The 23,319-nt window shown below is 44.7% G+C and overlaps 1 protein-coding gene across 7 annotated transcripts in view; it reads right to left on the bottom strand.

Annotated features, from left to right (window-relative positions):
- Window positions 1–369: 369 nt before the first annotated feature.
- LOC115197020 (receptor-type tyrosine-protein phosphatase zeta) overlaps window positions 370–23,319 on the bottom strand; it is a 72,832-nt gene continuing 49,882 nt past the window's right edge. The window contains exons 8-31 of one of the 7 annotated variants that reach the window (XM_029758143.1): window positions 22,304–22,454; window positions 19,535–19,719; window positions 19,123–19,249; window positions 15,239–15,279; window positions 14,475–15,075; window positions 13,020–13,553; window positions 10,207–10,345; window positions 8,366–8,457; window positions 8,027–8,112; window positions 7,277–7,297; window positions 7,001–7,097; window positions 6,830–6,912; window positions 6,547–6,681; window positions 6,303–6,437; window positions 5,898–6,061; window positions 5,366–5,501; window positions 4,979–5,125; window positions 4,026–4,119; window positions 3,424–3,500; window positions 3,031–3,159; window positions 2,774–2,926; window positions 2,079–2,221; window positions 1,417–1,552; window positions 370–1,304 (exon numbers count right to left, since the gene is read on the bottom strand). In XM_029758143.1, coding sequence (XP_029614003.1) covers window positions 1,161–1,304; window positions 1,417–1,552; window positions 2,079–2,221; window positions 2,774–2,926; window positions 3,031–3,159; window positions 3,424–3,500; window positions 4,026–4,119; window positions 4,979–5,125; window positions 5,366–5,501; window positions 5,898–6,061; window positions 6,303–6,437; window positions 6,547–6,681; window positions 6,830–6,912; window positions 7,001–7,097; window positions 7,277–7,297; window positions 8,027–8,112; window positions 8,366–8,457; window positions 10,207–10,345; window positions 13,020–13,553; window positions 14,475–15,075; window positions 15,239–15,279; window positions 19,123–19,249; window positions 19,535–19,719; window positions 22,304–22,454 — 3,750 coding nt within the window. In that variant the 3' untranslated portion in view covers window positions 370–1,160. Of the gene's footprint in view, window positions 1,305–1,416; window positions 1,553–2,078; window positions 2,222–2,773; window positions 2,927–3,030; window positions 3,160–3,423; window positions 3,501–4,025; window positions 4,120–4,436; window positions 4,538–4,978; window positions 5,126–5,365; window positions 5,502–5,897; window positions 6,062–6,302; window positions 6,438–6,546; window positions 6,682–6,829; window positions 6,913–7,000; window positions 7,098–7,276; window positions 7,298–8,026; window positions 8,113–8,365; window positions 8,458–10,206; window positions 10,346–13,019; window positions 15,076–15,238; window positions 15,280–19,122; window positions 19,250–19,534; window positions 19,720–22,303; window positions 22,455–23,319 lie in introns of those variants that run through there. The other 6 variants (XM_029758141.1, XM_029758144.1, XM_029758142.1 and 3 more) reach the window with 6 other exon arrangements.

The following is a 23,319-nucleotide window of genomic DNA, read 5'->3' as shown; positions in this document are numbered from 1 at the left end:
ATTGCTATACTTTTCATTGCGATTACATTATTGTTGAGGACAGCTCATACCTTGGCTTGATTGTTAAGGCTTAGCCCAGCTGCCTTACTTGGAAATGATCATGCATAATAATTATTTCAAACATCTGCTGAACAATTTGATGGGGTCAGATGAATGCTATTGAGGCACTAATAACATACTGTATATTCACAATGCACCTGACCTGAAGGCATGATGCCGCCCACGCCTTAGGCTGTATAGTGCTAGAATCCAGTTTTATGTGAAGTTACACCAATTATGGAACAGTTTAACTTTAATGTACTGTACACCCACAGGTCTAGATTGACCTTCACAGTAGTTTAAAAAAAATGGACAGACCACTCCAAAAGCTTCTTCCTTGGTTTTCTTTCACTTGTTTAATCCTATGTCTAATCATCCAGCAAAGTTTCATGTACAACTAAAACGTGTCAGTACCCCAAGATTCATATTTAGTCCATTACAAAATACAGAACACTTTCTATAACATTAAAACATACAAAAAAATGCTTTGACTAAGTTATTAGAATGCAGCCATACATTGAAAATTGACTAAAAAAACTGTAGTAAAATATAAAAATCTAGAAGTATAAATAGAAATTTGGTCCATTGTCTTGGTTGCTATAATATTATTTACATATTAGATTTATTATTTCATGCCAATGTGCATTTTTGATTTCAAAAGCTCACCATTGCTACAAACAAAATAGTATTTACATTGTCTAGATGGGAAGAATGAGTTGCTCAATGCATTGACTCTACAAGAAATAGGCTAACAAAATGTTGTTTAACGTAAAAGTTGCATTTTCCCTTCTTTTTTTTATAGCTTACTGCCAATAAATACGAAAGTTTAGGGAAAACAGTTAGTTAAGCAAACATCTCAAGACGGCAGTATCGACAAAACATCGTAAAGTTAATCTACAATTGTATGAACGCCGTTAGAAGTACAAGATGAATATACAAAGGCACACATTACAGGGTCGTGCGGTATCATGTCCAGCGGTCCGGAAACTGCCATTCAACGACGGAGAACAGAAGAGGAGAATAAAGGGAGGGGAAAAAGGCAAAGCTGCTGTCTTTAAAAACTGAACAGAGTGAGACAGGCAAGAGTCCATACTGGCAAGTTAGGGGCCCCGTTGCCATGGTTACACCAGGGACTCAAGGCTCTCGGCTGTGCTGACAGGGCCCCCTGGGACTGTTCCGTTGTTGTCAGAGGACTGGAGCGTCCTCTCGTCCTCCTGTGTGCCAACCAGGCTCAGCATGGCTTTGTACAGGAACTGGTACTGCTCCTGAATGAGAAAGAAATAGAGAAACTGTGCTGTTGAAGGGAGAATGTTTTAACACAAAATGGCTAATGTGTATCACTCAGGTACAATCAGACAGTGATTCAGATTGACTAACAACATCAGTGAAGGTCCCGGGCCTCATGAGGTTGATCATCTTGGCCACCTGGTACACGTCCACAGAGCTCTCCAACTCTAGTTGGCACACCAGAGTAGACAGGGCACAGAAGGTTCCCGCAGTAACACCGCCAACCCTGCAAAATCAGACCAGCGCCATGAAGTGCCTATAAAACTGAAAATCTCTGGTCATATTAGCCAGGGGCTAAGCCAGCTTTTGATACTTTGGGCTAATTCCAAGACATATTTGGGAAATGTTACAGGATTAGTGCTCTATGCTCCAGTTTGTAAGTATTTACTGAACCTTTACAGTATTATCTGTGGTTAAAACCAAGGATTGAGCACCATACAAGAGTATTAAGACAGGATTGTCTCAATAGGCCTGGATCAGTGCAGGTTTCAGTTCCAAGAAATTTTAAGAGTATTGGAAATATGGACATATCTTCTTATCCTCTTAGGTCAGAGTGGATCGTCTTGAATCTATTACCAGTGGCCAAAATAAAAAATAGAAGGAAAAGAGGGATTCAGGGGTATTGAGCTTGCCTGGTTCCAGATGGGTGAGATTTTGACTTTTGGGACTATTCCATTGGTTCCAGGTCTTGAAAAAGGTTTAGAGTGGACATCATTACCTTATTTCACAGATAAATAATCAATAGGTCTTACTCGTCATGGACAACCATGGGGCCCTCCTTGGAGGAGCTCTCCTCCCTCACCAGGCTGAGCAGCTCAAAGGTGCTGCTGATGGGGCTGTCTGGGTTGGGCCAGCGAGGCGTCCGGTAGTGCCTCACCTCCAGAACATAGTCATCCTGGCCCAGAGGGGGACAATAACACAATAAGACAGAGTGAGCGATAGAGAGACAGTGCGAGAAAGAGAGAGAGTGTGTGTGTGTGCCTGTGTGTATGTGTGTTGAAAGTGGTCCAGTGATTGGACGTACAGATGGTTGAGTGAAAACTGTGTGAAAAATAACAGCTGTGCTCCATTGATGTGTGGGGAATGTGTATTGAATTCCATTTCCACCCTTCATTTGGTTTCACCATGGGCCAAGATCCAGAGAAATATGAGCAGAACAACTCCTAAATGGAATACTCATGTTGCTATATATTCCCTCTGTGTAACAATAAACAGTGGTTAAATGTTTTTGGGGTATAGACACAGTGATAACATTTGCTGAGCACTAGCAACTGGTCCATAACGACTGGCCCATAGCGACTGGTCTTTTCTATGAGGCTTTTCTTTTTGGGCTGATCGTCCTCTTCTATGTAGTTAGTCTATTCTAAGTAGCTGATCATGCTATTGTGACTGATCTCTTATCTTATCAAGCTGATCTCCCTGGTCTTACTGATCTCCCTCAGCTCACCTGTGTAGCCTCCAGGACATAGTCCTGCACCACCAGCATGTCCTCGTTGGCCAGACACACATGATTCTCGCTCCGCAGGGTCACTGTGAACGCCTCACAGCTGATTGGCTGCTCCTTGCGGGGCCAGTACACGTACGGCTCCTCCCCCTCTGCCTGAAAACACAGAAAGATGTGATAAGGACTTCCTATTTGAGGCACAAAATGGCTGCCTGCATACATCAGCAGTTTCTTGTCCAGGAGGACAGATAGATACCCACCAGGCTTGGTGTTCCCGGCAGTGTGACGATGACCTGAGCGTTGTGATCCCAGATCATCCTCCAGAAGTCTGTCACCGTGCTGGCCAGTGGGTTCTGGGTCACGATGAACTCAGTGCTCTGCCGGTACCCCTGAGGAACACAACCAGTGGTAGAAAATTTTGTCAGGTGGTATAAACATTCAGACAATTTAGACAGGTAACCAAAAGTGGAATTTACTGAAAATGATGGCTGGAATGGAGTGTTATGACTGGACTGGAGTGAATGGTATCAAACACATAAAAACCATACGTTTGATACCATTCCATTCACTCCATGCCAGCCATTATTATGAGCAGTCCTCCTGTTAGCAGCCTCCACTGCTACATCCTTTGTGTAGAATGGTTGGGTTCTTACCGTGAGGTATGAGGCGTTGATGTAATCTGATGTAGTTTCTCCCACCACCATAGACAGACACACCCGTGACCTTTCAACTGGAGACAAAGCCACACAATGTTAAACTTCCTTATTAGGTATAGATAAGGTCATTTTGTATAATATTAATACTACAATGATTAGCTTTATTAAAGCAGTATTACTTAACCATAATGACTGCTTATCTACCTAAAGTGATTTTGTCACACACATTTGCTTACACCAAACAAGAGTAAAACAGTTCCAAAGGTTTATGCTTTCAAATAACTTTTTCCCCAAATATTTTTATAATAGTTTTTGTTGAGGGGTCCAAGTGTGGGGAATTTTGCTAAATGTTCATTTGAAAGTGACAATGTTGAGGCCGGGCGAGGTCTCATTGTCTACACACTGTTAAAGGGATTTCACATTTTATGTTTCTGCGTCCAGAATGAAGGAAGTTTGAGGTAGTTTCGCGCTAATGCTAGTTAGCAATGGCTCACGAAACTACCTCTAACTTCGATCATACTGGACGCAGAAACATAAAAATGGTGTCCACATGTTCATCTGCCTCTGGAGAAGTATGAACAAACCTGTCTGGAACTCACCGGGTATTAAAGAGGAGTTTCTGTTCTTCTCTCTGTTGCACTCTTTCAGGGCTGCCGAGTAGTCACACTGTTTGGCATTGGACTGGGATACCAGCTGTAATCACATTGACTACGGTTACATGCACAGAATATGATTATTTTGAATAGTCAGATTAATATAATAGTTTGATTTAATCATTTACATGTTTTCCAAGAAGAACGATTTCCCAAATAATCCTGTTTACATAAACACATCTGAAATCAGACTACCTGATGGGACTGTGATAAATGCAGAAAATCGCCAATCTAAATATATGTTCTACCATAGCAACCATGTTATTTTTGGGAAGCCTATTCGATTCTGAGTTCGGATATTTAAAGTTTGTATGTGAAAATTTCTAAGATACATACTTTCAGTTTTTCCGAACTCACTTCACTCGTGCAAAAGATGGACGCTTCACTCGCGCGGCTCGTGCTAGCACACGTGCAGATCAAACACACCGCTGGAACGCCGATTAAGCTGCTTACATGTCCTAATAATTTGAAAGATTGCTCAGAAAACCAGGTGTTTTAATAGGTGTATACTTACTTTGATTATGACCGATTAAGATAAGCAGAGTAAGGTGTTTAATGCCATATTCGGCTTACTGACGTAATCTGTTTAATATTGATTTACTAGTGTGCATGTAAACGTACTCAGTGGCACCAGATTAACTGTCAGTGTTTAAACATGATGTGCCAGCGGTTGCAACTGCTCTTTTCAAAGGACAAAGAAAGACAATTGATGTGAAAAAACTAAAACTGTCTTTAAACCCCATAGACAAATTTTCCCTTTAAATGTATGTTTTACTTTTAGTTCTGCCCTTCATGTCCTACTGGAGTTCTTATGGAAAGTTTGCCAGTTGTACATTTTGTTGTAACGCAAATACTTCCTCTATGACTTGTTGTAAGCTGTTATAAGCATGTGTCTTTACCTTAAAATGTTTCTCCAGCTGCGTCCTGCCGGAGGGCCCTGGGGTCAGGAGGTCATTGACGTAGCTGTGGATGAGGCTGGAGGAAACCTCCGTCTCCTTGCCCAAGATGGCCTCCACCAGGGCGTCGTGGATGAACACATACTGCTCCTGAATGCACAGGGAAAGTAGGGGTTGAAAGCCTTAGTTGGGTGTTGTCATTCATACAGTTCTGGAAAGGTAACAGGACAACTGATCATAATAGATTCACTGTTTTCTTGCTGGTATCAGACCTGGGATCAAAAAGTATTCTTTAAAATACTTTAGAAGCCTTTATTTGAGCTTTTCTGGCGCAATGGCACCAATGGAAAAGTCCCAAAAGCGCAACCCCCCCTCTGGCTGAGCTCTCACCTCTGTCTGTACCAGATGGTTCCTCTGTGTGCGGATGTGTTTGAGGAAACCCATGATGTTGACCGTGCCCTCTTCTTTGATCTGCTTCAGCATGCTATCCAACACTATGTAGGTGCCAGTCCTGCCTACGCCCGCACTGGAAACACAGAGGTACACAATTTAGTTTACATTTAAGAGCCACATTTCAATAGAGAATTGTGAAGTACTTGGATAGAGGAAGGTTCTTTTTTAGATTGTGAATCCTGGTATTTTGAGTTCACTCTAGTTCTCTATGAAATAATTGTTGACCTTCTCAGCTGGACTAGGTGAAAGCAGCCACAGAATGCATGTTAAGAGATTGCATTTAATGGAGGACCATGTCCATTCTATTCCTATGCCAATCCGAATGTAAATTGACTTCCTAAATTCAATCATTCACATATAGAAGATGAGCCATTTTTAATTGACTGAATTGAATTAGTAATTTCAGTGGGGAAAAACGGTATTGACCTCAAAGCTATTCTATACATTTTGCAAATCTATGGCTTCCTACCTGCAGTGCACTACGACAGGCCCCATGTCATCTGTCCTGGCTTTGGAGGACTTCTGGACGAAGGTGAGCACAGGGAGTGTGTACTCAGGCACGCCCATGTCTGGCCACTGGGTGTAGTGGTACTGTGTCACGGTCCGCTCGTTAATCCGCCCCTTCAGTGAACCCTGGGGTTGGTGGGAGGAAACAGGAAGTGGTGAACAGGATGGGACTTTGTCTGTCACTTTGACACTTGGGATTCGTGAGTTCCATACGAAATGTTCAGAAACGAAAGTTGTAATGACGTAGTGCTTCAACTGACTTGTAGGGTAGGTGCAACCAAAGTAGATAATATATGTTAGGAAGTAGAGGTGAAACTATTCATGGTGAATGAGAAGTAAATGTGATGTAAATTGTGTGACCTCTAACCTTTTGGACCTTGGTGTTCCTGAGGGTGAATGTTCTCTCGGTGTAGTGGGCCAGAACCTTGCTGCTCTTCACTGTCACCAGGAAACCACCGTACTCATCCTGGCTCTCCAGGGGCCAGTACTGGTCACACTTCCTCTGAGAGACACAACGAAACACTTTCGTATACTCATGAATAAGCATGAATAAACTATTTATAAACTATTACTAAATATGTATAAGCGTATAGGTGGCCCCGGTCTCTCACCCGTCCCTTCTCCACCAGGTTGGTAATCATGATGATGATGCCCACGTTCTGCTCCCACACCATCCTCCAGAAGTCCTCGGTGCTGGACTTGAGAGGGCCCTGGGCCGCGATGTAGGCCCTGGACTTGTTGAAACCCTGAGGAGGGAAGGGCGGCAGGGGACGGTAAAGAGAAAGAGAGTGAACAACAGATTAGCTACTGACACGTCAACAAGACATTTGCCCTCATAACACTGCTAACATCTGATGTTATTGTGCAGATAGAAATGCAACAAAAATGTATTACGTCAACGTAGTTTGCGTTAATGTAATCTCCACTCTTCCCGTCTTTGTCAGCCTGGGTTGAGAGTCTTACTCGGCTGTGGTCATCTAGGAGTAGAGGAGGAAAGAGATAAGCTGGGTGCATTCAATAATGTATGTGTGTGTACATGTGTTTGAAGGTGCATGTTTGACTTACAGGCCAGGATATTGATGTATCGGTTCTTGGTCTTGTTGTCTGGATGGTTGGAGCCATCTGTGGTGATACCCAGGTCCACCGTGCACACCTGCACCTCCTAGAAAAACACATGACCTTCATCACTCCACCCCTAACATCCCACCATCCTCCATTACTACGCAGCCAAACAAAAGTGTGTTATCATGCATGACAAAAACGTCAACATGGGCAGCTGGAAATGTGACAAACATCTACAGAAATAATCGAATCAAAAGAGAAAAGGGTGACACAGCTTACCTCGTAACATTCTTTCAATATCTAATGGAGGGGGGGTAAGAATGCAAAAAGCACAGCAATGTAATGTCATGACACAAGGTGAGCAAAAAAGTCAAAATAAATAACAAGAAAACGGTTTATGGGCAAATCTCAACTTAAAGACACTGTTCATGCAATAAACAAGGCATCGAAAGCGGCTTTCAGATTCACTCCATGTACCATGTTAATGTCCTTATATTAGCTTTGACTTACAAACTTATTTTTGTGTTATTGACAACAGTTACACATGTATGCATTTACACAGCACGGATAAAATGCCAAGCTGTATTTAACATGGTAAGCAATGGTAAATATCCAGTTAAACCTATCTTAACCTGAGCCAGAGAAACATCAACATCCATGAATGCAGTGTAGATTATGATACGTTTGTAAGTCTCAATGGTAAGGACAGCAGACATGGCTCCTCAGAGGAATCTGGGCCTGTAGCATGTAGCATGAGAGAGAGTGTGAGTTTGAATGGCCATCACAGTGCATAGCCTACCGCCCCATAAGGTTTCTGCATGCTGACCTTAAAATAATGACAGCCACCGTGTAACATCGCAAACGTCACGTAACAATTTCGCAAGATGGATACACACACAACAGCATTAACTAAAAAAACAGGTAGACAGCTGACTTGAAACACGTAACCAATAAATACTAGTTTTGTTTTTGTCATAAACTATATCCTGTGATCTGAGGGAGCAAAGGTTACAGAATGTGACAGCACACCTCAAACTCCCGGGAGAATGCGTTGGTGTGGTGGAGCTCTGTCACGTGCTTGACAAACTGCTTCACCGTAAGGGCTTCATGTTCATCTGAAAGGCAGAGAGCAAAGGTATTGAGATGATCAACAAAAGTCCTTGATCAGAATGAACGTTTGAAACGCCATACTCTTGTCAGAAGCAGATGTTGAGTGAGGTGGTGTTAATGACAGAGGTAGGCTTGATGAAAATGTAGCGCATGGACAGATGGAGAGGATAACTGTCTCCATGGCTCTGTGCTTGTTAGCACTTTTATCTCTGTGTGTGTGTGTGTTGCGTGAGAGTGTGCTTGTCTCAGGATGGTTACCTGTAGCTGTAAGCAACGGTGTGGGTGGAACAGATATGACTCTGGGCGATGTGTTTTCCTCTATGTAGAAATGGGCAGTCTGGAAACACTTTCTGTGGAAACATATGTACGATGATATAAGTTAATAAACAATACACTTGTATTAGATGAGATGGAAAAAAGCTTTATATTTGTCTCCGTGACCTATTGACATTGATTTTTTACTTTTGGTCCAAAAAAATATATCGCTTTTTTCCATCTCATCTAACACAAAAGAGGTATTTGTATGCTTTGTTCTCATTTGGTGAAAAATTTTCAAAAAAATTGTGACAAAGACAATAATAATATTGGTATTATGATTGAGTAAAATATCATAAAAAGACAATAACTGTAGATATATTTTTGAGACGTAAAAAGATCACGCTCAGAGACAAGAAAGGCCTAAAAAACACTTTTGCTGTGTTTTTTAAGATACGAAGACAACCACAGATGTTGGCGAACACATGGTAATCTGTCCGTAACACAGGAAGAAGAAAAAAAATCCTTCTAATCTCTGACAAGTTTTTAACAGGATCACGCATGCATTTCTTTTTGATGAGCCTGTGTTCAGATAAACCAAAAATGGACATCACCACACAGATTACTCTGGACGGAAAAACAGCAAAGAGATGTCCCCAGTAGATAACATGTTTGCGTTTCTAAAAGACGTCCCCACTTTGCTAAACCCAAGTGCACAGCTATGGGGTGGCCAAATGAACATCGTGTCACCAGGGGAAGTACAAGGATGCGACACGGAAGGGATTACCGCAATTTAGCCTCGCGCCACTCGTTTTACAAGATGCTGACACGACGCCTTCATGTCGGACATAATGAGGTGGAGGCCCTTTCCCCCTACTACTCCACCGAGGCCCTGTTCCTCAACCACTGGACGACCCCGAGCCCCAAGCTCAACGCTCTACACTCTGAGTGAGGTACATCTCTCAGATTTAATCCCTTAGCAGCTCCAAGATTACTACGGCTTAACATGAAAATACAATAACAGGGCAGAAAGCATGAACAATATGTCACGTCTCCAGCCCAGTGGATGAGAAATGTACAGTCAAAGTGTTTACATTTTTGAAAGTGTGTGCTTGATTGGATTGCAGAAGTTGGTTATTTTACTGTCCGACCGGTCAGTTTGCCGCCACAGGGAAAAGTAGTATTTTTCTATGATCTCACAGTATGGGCAAAATGTCTTTATACCTGGAGACGTGCAACTCTGAATGCTGGCAGTTATGTGTAAGTGAACCTACCCAAACACAGCAAAGCTCATGTGAAAAGCCAGACATCAAACCGTAGTGAAGATATTGGATGTGTCATGGGGTAGTGTGTGAGAGTGAGAAGGAGATTGGGCTCGTGTCACAGAAGATTAGGCCTCCCAGTGAGACAGACAAATATGAGGTTGTTAAGGTCAACCCCCTCCACCCTTCGCATACGCCACCTCCCGCTTCACTCCACCCGTGCCAACTGATGTCTGGGGACCAACCAGACCCAATCCTCGGCGACAGATGAATAACAATATGACAGGTATCAGCCCTGGGGCAGTTCCACACAGCTGTTCCATTGGGAGGCATGAGGCTTACTGGTGCCAGTGTGTGTGGAGCCTATCAATGCAGAAAGGAAGCTGTTGTTCATGTTCTGTAGCTTAGCTGTCCGATTATAGAGATGATGCTTAGGGTCAGAGGGGTCAGTGCGGAAACGATATTCATCATCATAATTGGATCTAATAACAATCATTATGGATCTAATAATAATCATTATGGATCTAATAATAAGCATCCTCCTTCTCTTCCTCCTTCTCCACCTGCTCCTCCTGGTCTTACCTCCAGTAGATGAGGATGCCCACCAGGATGATGAGTCCCATGAAGGTGAGGGTGGAGACCACTGCCAGAGGGACCACGGCCCTCCTCTCCTTATCCCTGGCCAGACCCACCCTGGACTCATGGCTGCTGTTACTGGCCTCTGTAAGTGGGGTGAGAATAGATAAGGAGGGGACAATGGATGAGGAGTGAGCTAATGTTGACTATTGAGACATAACACAACTCCCACAACAAATCATTCACTCAATCACCTTCTACAGTGGCAAGAAACCCTTTGGAATTACCTGGATTTCTGCGTAAATTGGTCATACAATGTGATCTGATCTTTATCTAAGTCACAACAATAGAAAAACAGTGTGCTTTAACTAATAACACACAAACAATTATACGTTTTTATGTCTTTATTGAACACACTGTGTAAAAATTCACAATGCAGGGTGGAAAAAGTATGTGAACCCTTGGATTTAATAACTGGATGACCCTCCTTTGGCAGCAATAACCTCAACCAATGTTTTCTGTAGTTGCGGATCAGACCTGCACAACGGTCAGGAGGAATTTTGGACCATTCCTCTTTACAAAACTGTTTCAGTACAGCAATATTCTTTGGCTGTCTGGTGTGAACCGCTTTCCTGAGGTCCTGCCACAGCATCTCAATCAAGTTGAGGTCAGGACTCTGACTGTGCCACTCCAGAAGGTGTATTTTCTTCTATTGAAGCCATTCTGTTATTGATTTACTGTGTTTTGGGTCGTTGTCCTGTTTCATCACCCAACTTCTGTTGAGCTTCAATTGGCGGACAAAAGGTCTTGATGAACTTGGGAATTAATTTTTCCTTCGATGATAGCAAGCTCTACAGATGCTGAGGCAGCAAAGCAGCTCCAAACCATGATGCTCCCTCCACCATACTTTACAGTTGGGATGAGGTTTTGATGTTGGTGTGCTGTGCCTTTTCTTTCTCCACACATAGTGTTGTGTGTTCCTTCCAAACAACTCAACTTTAGTTTAATCTGTCCACAGAATATTTTGCAACATCCAGGTGCTCTTTTGCGAACTTCAGATGTGCAACAATGTTTTTTTTTGGACTGCAGTGGCTTCTTCCGCAGTGTCCTCCCATGAACACCATTCTTGTTTAGTGTTTTATGTATTGTAGACTCGTCAACAGAGATGGTATCACGTTCCAGAGATTTCTGTAAGTCTTTAGCTGACACTCTAGGATTCTTCTTAACCTCATTGAGCATTCTGCGCTGTGCTCGTGCAGTCATCTTTGCAGGACGGCCACTCCTACGGAGTGTAGCAACAGTGCTGAACTTTCTCCATGTATAGACAATTTGTCTTACCGTGGACTGATGAACATCAAGGCTTTAGAGATACTTTTGTAACCCTTTCCAGTTTAAGCACACTATGTTTGTCTATTGTTGTGACTTAGATGATGATCAGATCAAATTGTATGACCAATTTATGCAGATATCCAGGTAATTCCAAAGGGTTCACATACTTTTTCTTGCCATTGTACATACTGACTCACGAACACTTCAGTAGTAAATCAACACACGCACTCAGTACTCAAGAACAAACATCGCAAAGGTTAATGCAATATAAACATGTGATTTCACATAGAGGTGAGACAACACTTGGCAAGTGAAACGTGTTAGCATCAAACTACTCTAGCATTTGAACTACATGTATTGTCGTTTTGTAAAAAAAACAGCACTTTTAAAGAATAGTCCAACTTACCGTTGTGTTCTAATACATCGACTAATTCAGAGCTCCTGCTTGAACTACGTAGACTTGTTGACTTCAATTTGAAACGCTACCCTAGACCTTCGCTTCAACATCTTTATACCCATTCAGCTAACAAATCTAAACCTCTAGCGACCTCTCTAAACCTTATACAATGGTGGCAATAAGGATGAAAGTGAACACAAATGCTTTCACAAAGTTAACATGCACTAAAGGTTAGTTCATGAGTATGGCTCAAAGCTTGAAGCACACAATGGCTTAAATATATGGGACTCTCAATGCAGCAAAGGTATAAGAGTGTGAATGAGTGGAGACCATAAAAACCTATTGGGCAAAACTGTTTTCTGCCCGCTTCTAATGCAAAGACTTAAATGCAGATGATAGTTTGTATCAATGAGCTGTTTTGTCTGGGGTCTGAATGATGACAAAGATATGGATTATTAAAGAGGTCAAAATCGGAAAAGATTCTAAACAGGGGCCCTGAGACTGTCTCAAGTGTTTTGTGAATTACATTGACTGTTTAATGGGGAATTAAACCACCCGTGGTCTGCTAAGGCAAACAATCTATTTTGGTGCGAGTTGGGATTTGCAAGAGATCTGCTGCCCTCTACAGGATGTCACATGATGTTACAGCAAATAAAGAGTAGAGACACAGGCACGTGCAAGTAAATGTGAATGAATATAACAGAAAATACGTAACAAAGAACATTGAAATGATGATGGCTATGGACTTGATTATGAACTTCAACATGCACCTGGCAGTAGAGTGGCCTGGATCTAAATTGTTAGGAGGTCTACAAATCAAAATGTATAATAAAGTAATGTCTTTGTTCTACAAAGAAGAAAGGCCATGATGGTGAACACACACACAGGCACAAACACTCGCACACACACTTTCATCTTATGGGATTTTAGTTATCGTAGACAGGTGGTGTGTTAGGTGATGTGCCTCCTAAATTCCAGAGTATTTCCTGTTCCATTGGCATCATGGAATCTGTAGTTTTCCCCAATCCAACAGGTGCAGCACTGTGCCTTGATGTACGGGGAGATGTTGTCCCCTTGTGGATGTTTGTTTTACCTGCGATTGGCTCCTCCTCCTCAGAGTCTCTCTCGGTGCGCTCGGGGATACTGAAGTCTGAGGACATCTCGTTGTCGTATGGGCTCTCGCCCTGTCCCGAGCCACTCTGCTCCTCCCCACCTAGCGGCCAGGGCACCGCCGCAGTTACCGCGGATATTGTTGCCGTGCTCCCTGCCGTCTCCGTGGCGACAACACTGCCACTCTCACTCTCAAAGTAAAACGCAGAGGAGCGTTCATCATTGTCGGGAGAGGCGGCGACCTCAGAGGTGAATGAGGGGGGGGCGGTGGGGATGTAAGGGAGAATTCCCTCCCCTGAGGCCGAGGCCGAGGCTGAACTCTGAATCCTGTCCCACTCTTCATCTAGCTCCTCCTGGGCTTCTCCCGACAGGGTCGAGCCAGACGCATTACTGTCTACCGTCTGCAGGTCAGGGGTGAGGGTGGGGGTGACGGGGGAGGCCGTGGGGGAGGAAGAGGAGGAAGGGGCGGAGGTTCGGAGGGCCGAGACCCAGCGGTCCTTGGAGCGGGACGGCGTGGCTGTAACAGAAACGTGCAGGTCACCATGGGAACCGGAGAGAGGAGGATGAGGCGGAACATGAGGAGAGGAGGAGGAAGAGAAGAGAGGCTGACCTACAGACGGGTTGGTGGAGCCCGCCAGAGATGAATGGATGAGATGGTCTAAGTCGCTACCGGAGGAGTAGAGCGCTAGGCTAGCCGCCCCCCAGTCAGACGTGGGCAGGGGGAGGTGAGGAGAGGCATGCAACCAGGAAGAGGACGAGGTACCATCCAGAGAGCAGGTACACAACGACTCCACACCATTGCTAGCTACCGTGAACCCTCCGCCACCATCAACAACCCCCGACAGAGAAGACTCTATTACACCACCCATAGCATAACTAGAGTCCCCCAGCCTGCCATAGACATAGTCAGTGATTCCCGGGGTGGCCCCGGACAGAGAGAAGTCACTAGAGAGGAGAAGAGAAGGCTGTAGGGAGAGAGAGCCTGCAGGGAGCGGTCTAGAGGCTAGCTCAGACAGGTCCTGCTCGACGGGCGAGTCAGGGAGAGTTTGAAGGGGGGGAGTGTCACTAAATAGTGCGGGGTCACCCGAGGCCATGGACGAAGAACCAGACAACACATCGCCATCACCACTATCATCATCGCCTTCATCGCCAACACCACGAGAGACTACGGTCTCCCAACCAGACAGGGTGTGTGAGGGGTGAGGGAGGAGAGACAGGGTGGGGGAGGAGGGGGAGGAGGGAGCGAGGAATGAGTCACCACTAGACAACAGTGCTGTAGCAGCATGCGGGGAGTCCCGAGCAGGAGGGGTCACAGACGACACAGGTCTAGACGAAGGAGGGGCATGCAGGCAGGCGGTGGGGGCGTTGCTAGGGGTGGAGCCGGGATAACCAGGGGTCGACGTGTCACAAACAGGAAGGGTGGAGGGGAGGATCTCACCGTTGAACACCGGCTGCGTGGTCTGCGAGAGAACGCTGCCGAAGGAGGAGGCAGTGGACGAAAACAAGGGCATGCTGGGACTTGTAGGCTGTGGTGGTACCCCCTGAAAGAGGGAGGGGGAAGAAGTGGCCACGGTCCAGCTTTCCGGGAGAGGGATGGCCATGGAAACACCGCTGTCTTTGCCGCTTGAGACGGTCACGGGGCGCACCACCCCTCTGCCCTTCTCCTTTCTGGTTGAGGAAGTGGTGACGTCATCAGTGCGAGACAGCGGCATGGTCGCTGTTGTGGTATACTTCTGGGTACTCCCGCTCCCTCTGCTGCCTGGTGAGACGGCCCCCTCTGCTGGAGCTCTGGTCGTGGTGTGGTACCTTACACTTGGCTCCGTGGACGTATGGGATCGGTTGGGCTGAGTGGTCTTGAAAGGAGACCCTGGAGGGGTGGTTCTCCTCTGGACAGAAGGGGTGGTTGTTCTGATACCAGGCAAGGGGAGGCTTGGTAGGCCAGTGGTTGTTTTGGGCCTGATCCTCGTAGAGCTTGGGGTGGTCCAGTCCATGTCATTGTCCTGGTCTTCACCCGGTTCAACCCGGGGTCCATAGTCCTCCTGGTGGGGAAATACACAGTCACACACCACATATACTGATGCCTTGTTATGAGACACTACTCATTGTCCTATGTTTAAATGAATGTTTTTTCCTGCAGTGCGCTACAGACTATCACCACATTGCATTATGAAATAAGTAAAATGTATGTTATATTATACTTACTTCCTCTGCAAATCCAGTAGAATCTGGATCAGGGGTGTCCTCTGAAAATAATCACAGATGAGAGTATTAGAAACATTTTGTTAACAATAAATAGCAAAATAAGATTTTGGGAGGTGGAAAATGTTTTTTTTAAATGTATTTTTTAAATATGCCTTTTCACCATCTTGAGCTCACTCGGTTACTGTAAGTATGTTCATACAAATAAATAACTATGACTGATACTTGATATATCTCAACATATTATGGTCAACAGTCTGACAAGTTAGGAAGATAACAGCCTAGACATTGTTTTGTGTGATTGTTTTTCTTCTGGCCTTCAATTTAGGGCTCTAATCAATCTGTAAAGCTGAAGCATTACAGATTCCGTGATATAAATTGAAAGGTAATCTCCGATTGAGCCGACATATGCAGCATTTACAGTGCATGAGAGCATCAGCTGTTCCGGACGACTGTGTGATCACGCTCTCCGCAGCCGATGTGAGTAAGACCTTCAAACAGGTCAACATTCACAAGGCCGCAGGGCCAGACGGATTACCAGGACGTGTACTTCGAGCATGCGCTGACCAACTGGCAAGTGTCTTCACTGACATTTTCAACCTCTCACTGTCTGAGTCTGTAATACCAACATGTTTCAAGCAGACCAACATAATCACTATGCCCAAGGACACTAAGGTAACCTGCCTTAATGACTACCGACCCGTAGCACTCACGTCTGTAGCCATGAAGGGCTTTGAAAGGCTGGTCATGGCTCACATCAACACCATCATCCCATAAACCCTAGACCCACTCCAATTTGCATACCGCCCAAACAGATCCACAGATGATGCAATCTCTATTGCACTCCACACTGCCCTTTCACACCTGGACAAAAGGAACACCTATGTGAGAATGCTATTCATTGACTACAGCTCAGCGTTCAACACCATAGTGCCCTCAAAGCTCATCACTAAGCTAATGACCCTGGGACTAAACCTCCCTCTGCAACTGGATCCTGGACTTCCTGACGGGCCGCCCTCAGGTGGTAAGGGTAGGTAACAACACATCCGAAACGCTGATCTTCAACACGGGGGCCCCTCAGGGGTGCGTGCTCAGTCCCTTCCTGTAATACCTGTTCACTCATGACTGCACGGCCAGGGATGACTCCAACACCATCATTAAGTTTGCCGATGACACAAGTGGGAGGCCTGATCACCGACAACGACGAGACTGCCTATAGGGAGGTCAGAGACCCGACTGTGTGGTGCCAGGACAACAACCTCTCCCTCAACGTGATCAAGACAAAGAGATGATTGTGGACTACAGGAAAAGGAGGACCGAGCGCGCCCCCATTCTCATCGACAGGGCTGTAGTGGAGCAGGTTGAGAGCTTCCATGGCATCCACATCCCCAAAAAACTAACATGGTCCAAGCACACCAAGACAGTCGTGAAGAGGGCACAACAAAACCTATTCTCCCTCAGGAGACTGAAAAGATTTGGCATGGGTCCTCAGATCCTCAAAAGGTTCTACAGCTACACCATCGAGAGCATCCTGACAGGTTGCATCACTGCCTTGTATGGCAACTGCTTGGCCCACGACCGCAAGGCACTATAGAGGGTAGTGTGCACGGCCCAGTACATCCCTTGGGCCAAGCTTCCTGCAATCCAGGACCTCTATACCAGGCTGTGTCAGAGGAAGGCCCTGAAAATTGTCAAAGACTCCAGCCACCCTAGTCATAGACTGTTCTCTCTGCTACTGCATGGCAAGCGGTACCGGAGCACCAAGTCTAGGTCCAAGAGACTTCTAAACAGCTTCTACCCCCAAGCCATAAGACTCCTGAACATTTAATCAAATGGCTACCCAGACTATTTTCACCCCCCCCCCCCTTTTTTACGCCGCTGCTACTCTCTCTTGTTATCTATGCATAGTCACTGTAATAACTCTAATAATTATATTCATTAATTATATCTCAATTACCTCGACTATCCGGTGCCCCAGCACATTGACTCTGTACCGGTACCCCCCTGTATATAGCCTCTCTTTTGTTATTTTACGGCTTCTCTTTAATTATTGTTACATTTATTTATTTATTTTTCCCCGGTATTTTTCTTAAAACTGCATTGTCGGTTAAAGCTTGTAAGTAAACATTTCACTGTAAGGTCTACACCTGTTGTATTCGGCGCATGTGACAAATAAAATGTATTGATTTGATTTGAATGCCGTCTCCGCTTAAGCAGGACCATTGCCTTTAAATGTCAATCACGCTGTAAAACTGAACTTCCACGATGCGGATTGAACAGAGCCCTTAGTTACAACTTTGACAATTAGTAACAATGACATTATATTCTGAGATATTGGCCCCATTGACAAACCCAACGACGTTCTAACAGACAGACACTTTACTTGAAACGTACTTTAAAATGTAACTGAAAGAATAACCATAAGGAGACACTCACACACACAAACAGATTGAGTATTTGTGAAAACCAATCTGTTTTTGATGGAATTTTTTGGGATGAATTGGGTGCAAAACTTTATTTTAATTCACAGATTGGTCTTCAGGTCCAGGATAGAGGCTTGACAAAAATCTTCGGAAGCTTGATATCCACATCTTTTCAATGGGTCCACAGTATATGAAGCGGCAAATCATTAGATAGTATGAACCTATATTAGAAATCTTGGTGAATATGTTGCTGTCTCACCAGGTGAGAGAGAGATAGAGGGAGAGATAGAGAAATAACAACAGGAGGGAAGTTATCCACAGGTAGTACTTCCTCGTCAGCACAAACTGAGTGTTAACACACCCCTGCACATGCACACACAGGCCCACGCACACACACATCCTCTTACCTGGATGGGACTAAGTTACACATCATGGAGGCCTCATGGAGGTTTGTAAAGCATGAGGTGGGTTTTTCAAAAGTTAAGCGGAGAGGGAAGGGATGAATGAATGAATTCACAAACGCGATTCACAAATGAGTTGTTTTGTCACCACAATTGTCACATCACATTCGGTCACACAATTGTTTCAAGTCACTTGGATGAGTGTATACAATTCATGCACATCGAAATATGATGCCGAGTATTTTTAGCAAGACAAAATGTGTTTATTATAAACTTACAATTCAGGAAATACAGAATACATAAGCAAACATTCTCTTACTGTGACAGGAGGAAAAGATGCCATTTCAAAACAAAAGTGATTTTTTTAATATTTTGTGTGACATAGAAGGTACACATGGAATAACCTTTGACCTTAAACAAACAGATTGAGGCGGGCATTCTTCCGTCTTAGAAATCAAAGCACACTTGAAAAGGGTACAACGAAAGATGAAAAGAAGATTTCACCAGAGACAGAGTACAATACACGCAGTACATTTACTGTGGCACATAGAGGAACTGGGTGCATGTTTAAAGGAACAGAACTGGACAAAGAGAAGACACAGAGACTGAGGGTCGGGGGGGCTTCTCAAACAACATCATACAGGGAGCATGGCCAAGACGGCCAGGGAAACAGAAGTGGCTCTGGAAACCAGTGACAGTTCGGTGGGTGTGAAATGTGTGGTCATTTGCGGACACCGTGGACACCAATCAGAAACCACGACAGAACTACATCTTTAACTTCTTCAGAATTCCCTTAACACAATCTGTTCACTCTCTATCTGAGAAGCCTTCAGGGCACCTTATCGGCAAACTGACTGACTAGACTACACTAGCGGTAAGTGTGACTTTGCTGTTAAGACCTACCATTAAAGCGATACAGTAAAGGGAACTGGTTTGCAAATGATCAACCATCTATGTTTGGGCTCTACTCTCTATGTCAGCAGAACGCTATGGCAGAGTATAACCCCCCCCCCACCCTATGTACGGTCTGTGTAGACGTATTGACGGTCACGGTCGCTCTTACCAGGGTCGTCGATCGGCATGTCGACAGTCAGCTGCTCGCTCACGCGGCCGTACAGACCGTTGGTGCAGACCGCCATGACCTGAACCACGTAGCTGGTGTTGGCCATCAGGTCCTGCAATATGGCCCCCTGGGGAACGACAGGGAGAGGGGAGTACAGGGGGTTTAGGGTGGTGGAGATGTGGAGATGTGGAGGGTTATACCTTTGTAGGATCTGTTCTTGCTTTCAATCATACTTTGGTTCTTTAGTTTCTTTGTTTGTTTCTTCATCCATTCCCTCCTTCATTTTCTCATTCACACAAACCTTCCAAAATGTGAATGACCTCAGTTGGTGATCTGCGTGTGTTAGTTTGCTGAGCTCCAGCTCACAAGCCTTAGTTCCGTGACCAACCCCCGCTACAAAAATGTCCCTCACCACATCCTGGTCTCCGTCGGTCAGGTACTCGAAGGCCGGAGGGACCTCTCCCTGGGCCAGCTTGTAGGTAACTGAGTACTTCTCTATCCCGGCGTCGTACACCGCCCGTGGCCGCTCCCACATGACCAGCAGGCTGGTCAGGTTATGGGGGTCTGCCTGCACGTTCTCCGGCTCTGAACTGCAGACTGACAGAGAGAGAGAGGCAGAAGAGACAGAGAGAGAAAGAAAGAAATCCAAATTATTTTAGATTCATAAGAATTCCACGTAAAATAATCACTTGCAGTGGTACAAAGAAATGCTGTGTAGAATAAATGTCAAACTTCATTCCGGGCACCAAAACAAAAGATTTGCATGGGGGAATAATGGTCATCACAACTGGGTGTTTCTCCCGTTAAGAGAGGTAAACCCGTGCCTCATGCCTGTGTCAAAGGTCACCATCAAAGATTAGTGCTGCGGCACCAATGCAGCTCACAGACACACTGAGACTCTGGGATTAACACAGATTAGAGGGGGGAGAAAGAGATTTAAATCAATCAAAATGAGACCTGAGACAATGGCCAGGGACAACAACTAAACCGTTGACACATTTCCTACACGATCTACGCTAAAGCCTGCACTTCAGTTTTCTTAGTTAAGTATCCTCTTTTCCCAGAAGGGTCATAAGGGCGCCACAAGAGTAGACCATGGAAATCATTTGTGGTGAGGGGGTGAATGCATTAATTTCATGTTTTTAATTATGCTGAGGGATTTAAGAAAGATACTCACATTTGTACTAACCCCTTTTCAACACCAGAGGGCAGAGAGGAGCAAAGAAACAGCAGTATTTTTCTCCAGTTCTTTTCTTTCTTTTCTTTTTTTTGACGTGCATCTCACACCTATTCATGTACATTATATATCATATTCAATGCACTGTATCCATTTTCCGAAGATGTTTGGAAAGTGCTCTGTGAAAGGGAGGGGGCAGCCACAGTAACCTAGCAACACCTAGCGACCACCAGGTCTAAAGAGGGGAGAAAACTTTAAACTGAGAGACTAATATCATTGCTGGCATGTAGGGAAAGAGAGAAAGAGAGAAAGAGAGAGAGAGAGAGAGAGAGAGAGAGAGAGAGAGAGAGAGAGAGAGAGAGAGACAGGAAGATGAGAGAGCGAGAGGGGCTAGTGTATTAGCCTGGTGCCTAAGCATCCACAGCAATTAAATTATCCCTTCAAGGATATAGAGAGTCCGGGTATAATTAAGAGAGGCACACACACACACACATACAGATGCTGACACACATGCTGTCTTATATTGAACGCCTGCCAGCATGCCACATGCTAGTTAAAGTCCTGATTAATGCCGATGTCTAACCAGAAAACACACATCAAACTGCCATCACGGCTTTAATAGGGTCAGGAACAAGTCATAGTATGATACATCAAATGAGCTCTGTGAGACAGCCACAGTGTACCATGTATATGTGTGTGTGTGTATGTGTGTGTGTGCACGCATGCGTGCGTTAATGTGCGTTTGTGCCACAGATTACCTTTGCCCATAACAAGCTGCAGGTTCTTAGTTGGGTTACCAGTGCTTGCCTCATATGTATCAAAATCCACCTATGACATTTTAATAGGCCACCAAAAGTGTCACAAATATATTTAGGATGTTTGATATTGGTATGTTGCTATTTTCTGCTCAGAATGAAACATTCTATGCTCTGCTGCAATGACAATGTAGGCGTAATACATATTAATGCTCTATTTGTCTGTGAGTTACTTGACAGCAGACTTTATTCCAGCCCAGCATCAACAAACCTGAAGCTATTCATCGCCTAATCATCAAGACCATGATTAGTTGAATCAGGTGTTAGTGCCAAGAACCAGGAGTGAATACGACAGATGTTTGGATGGATTATTGGAGACAGACAGACAGGTACATGCTGGGAGTGAGGACCTCCTCTGACAGACAGACAGACAGACAGACAGACAGACAGACAGACAGGTACATACTGGGAGTGAGGACCTCCTCTGACAGACAGACAGACAGACAGACAGACAGACAGACAGACAGACAGACAGACAGGTACATACTGGGAGTGAGGACCTCCTCAGACAGACAGACAGGCACATACTGGGAGTGAGGACCTCCTCAGACAGACAGACAGACAGGTACATACTGGGAGTGGGGACCTCCTCTGACAGACAGACAGACAGACAGACAGACAGGTACATACTGGGAGTGAGGACCTCCTCTGACAGACAGACAGGTACATACTGGGAGTGAGGACCTCCTCTGACAGACAGACAGGTACATACTGGGAGTGAGGACCTCCTCTGACAGACAGACAGACAGACAGACAGGCACATACTGGGAATGAGGACCTCCTCTGACAGACAGACAGGTACATACTGGGAGTGAGGACCTCCTCTGACAGACAGACAGACAGGCACATACTGGGAATGAGGACCTCCTCTGACAGACAGACAGACAGACAGACAGACAGACAGACAGACAGACAGACAGACAGACAGGTACATACTGGGAATGAGGACCTCCTCTGACAGACAGACAGACAGACAGACAGGTACATACTGGGAGTGAGGACCTCCTCTAACAGACAGACAGACAGACAGGTACATACTGGGAGTGAGGACCTCCTCTGACAGACAGACAGACAGGTACATACTGGGAGTGAGGACCTCCTCTGACAGACAGACAGACAGGTACATACTGGGAGTAAGGACCTCCTCTGACAGACAGACAGACAGACAGACAGACAGACAGGTACATACTGGGAGTGAGGACCTCCTCTGTGCCGGTGTAGGAGGAGAAGGCCTGGCCCATGAACTGCTGCTGCTGCTCCCTGTAGTTGTTCTGCAGGTAGTCCATCAGCATCACGTAGCCCGCCTGCTGCATTGTCATCACCTCACAGAACATCTCCAGCTACAACACAATGAACAGTTATAACCTCTTATGACCCTTCATAGCATAACCTCAAAATAATGTCACAGAGGAAGTCTGCTGCATGGTCATCACCTCACAGAACATCTCCAGCTACAAACATACAACCAACACATTCATACACACATTATTACATAGCTATAACATGTCTTAATGTTATATAGTCTGCTGCATGGTCATAACCTCACAGAACATCTCCAGCTACAAACATACAACCAACACATTCATACAAAACAATGCCTCTGTGACTTATAGGACGATTTTAACCCATTTAGCCCCAACATTTATTCACGGTGTAGCCATCATTGTAAAGCCCTAGTTATTTTTTGTTGCTTTGACAAAGTCATTTCTTAAGATTTTTCATTTATTTTGTGTGATCAGTGATTAATTTACGTCTTGCCGTTAGTTTAAGGTCGACCCTGTACGTGAACTGAACTCTCCTTTAAATATGGTGAAACTATTCCTTTTTAAATATTTCATTCAAAATAAATATTGAACAGCTAAAATTAAAATCATAGTGTAAAAGCAGGTGAGCTGGTTCTACTCTTTTTGGCCATTTTCTGGTGTTTTGTGGGGGGAAACTGAGCGGGTCGAAAACAACACGTCAACCCTGTTGCCCATACATGTTGCCCAAACAATGTCATTTCTTTTGTGAAACTCCCATTCAATTGCCACTCCCTGTTTCACACAACAAGATTCCATTCCCCGTCACAAGGAGATTTATGGCTGATTTCATTTGAAATCGTCAACCCTCTTTACAGTCAACCTTGTTACTTTACTTGGCACTTAGTACGCACTTACTATAGTCTTTTTTTTAATTTAACCTCTTGAGATGGGAAAACATTTT

Source organism: Salmo trutta, chromosome 7 (assembly GCF_901001165.1).
Source record: "Salmo trutta chromosome 7, fSalTru1.1, whole genome shotgun sequence".
Lineage (NCBI taxonomy): Eukaryota > Metazoa > Chordata > Actinopteri > Salmoniformes > Salmonidae > Salmo > Salmo trutta.
This window is presented reverse-complemented; position numbering and strand designations above follow the sequence as displayed.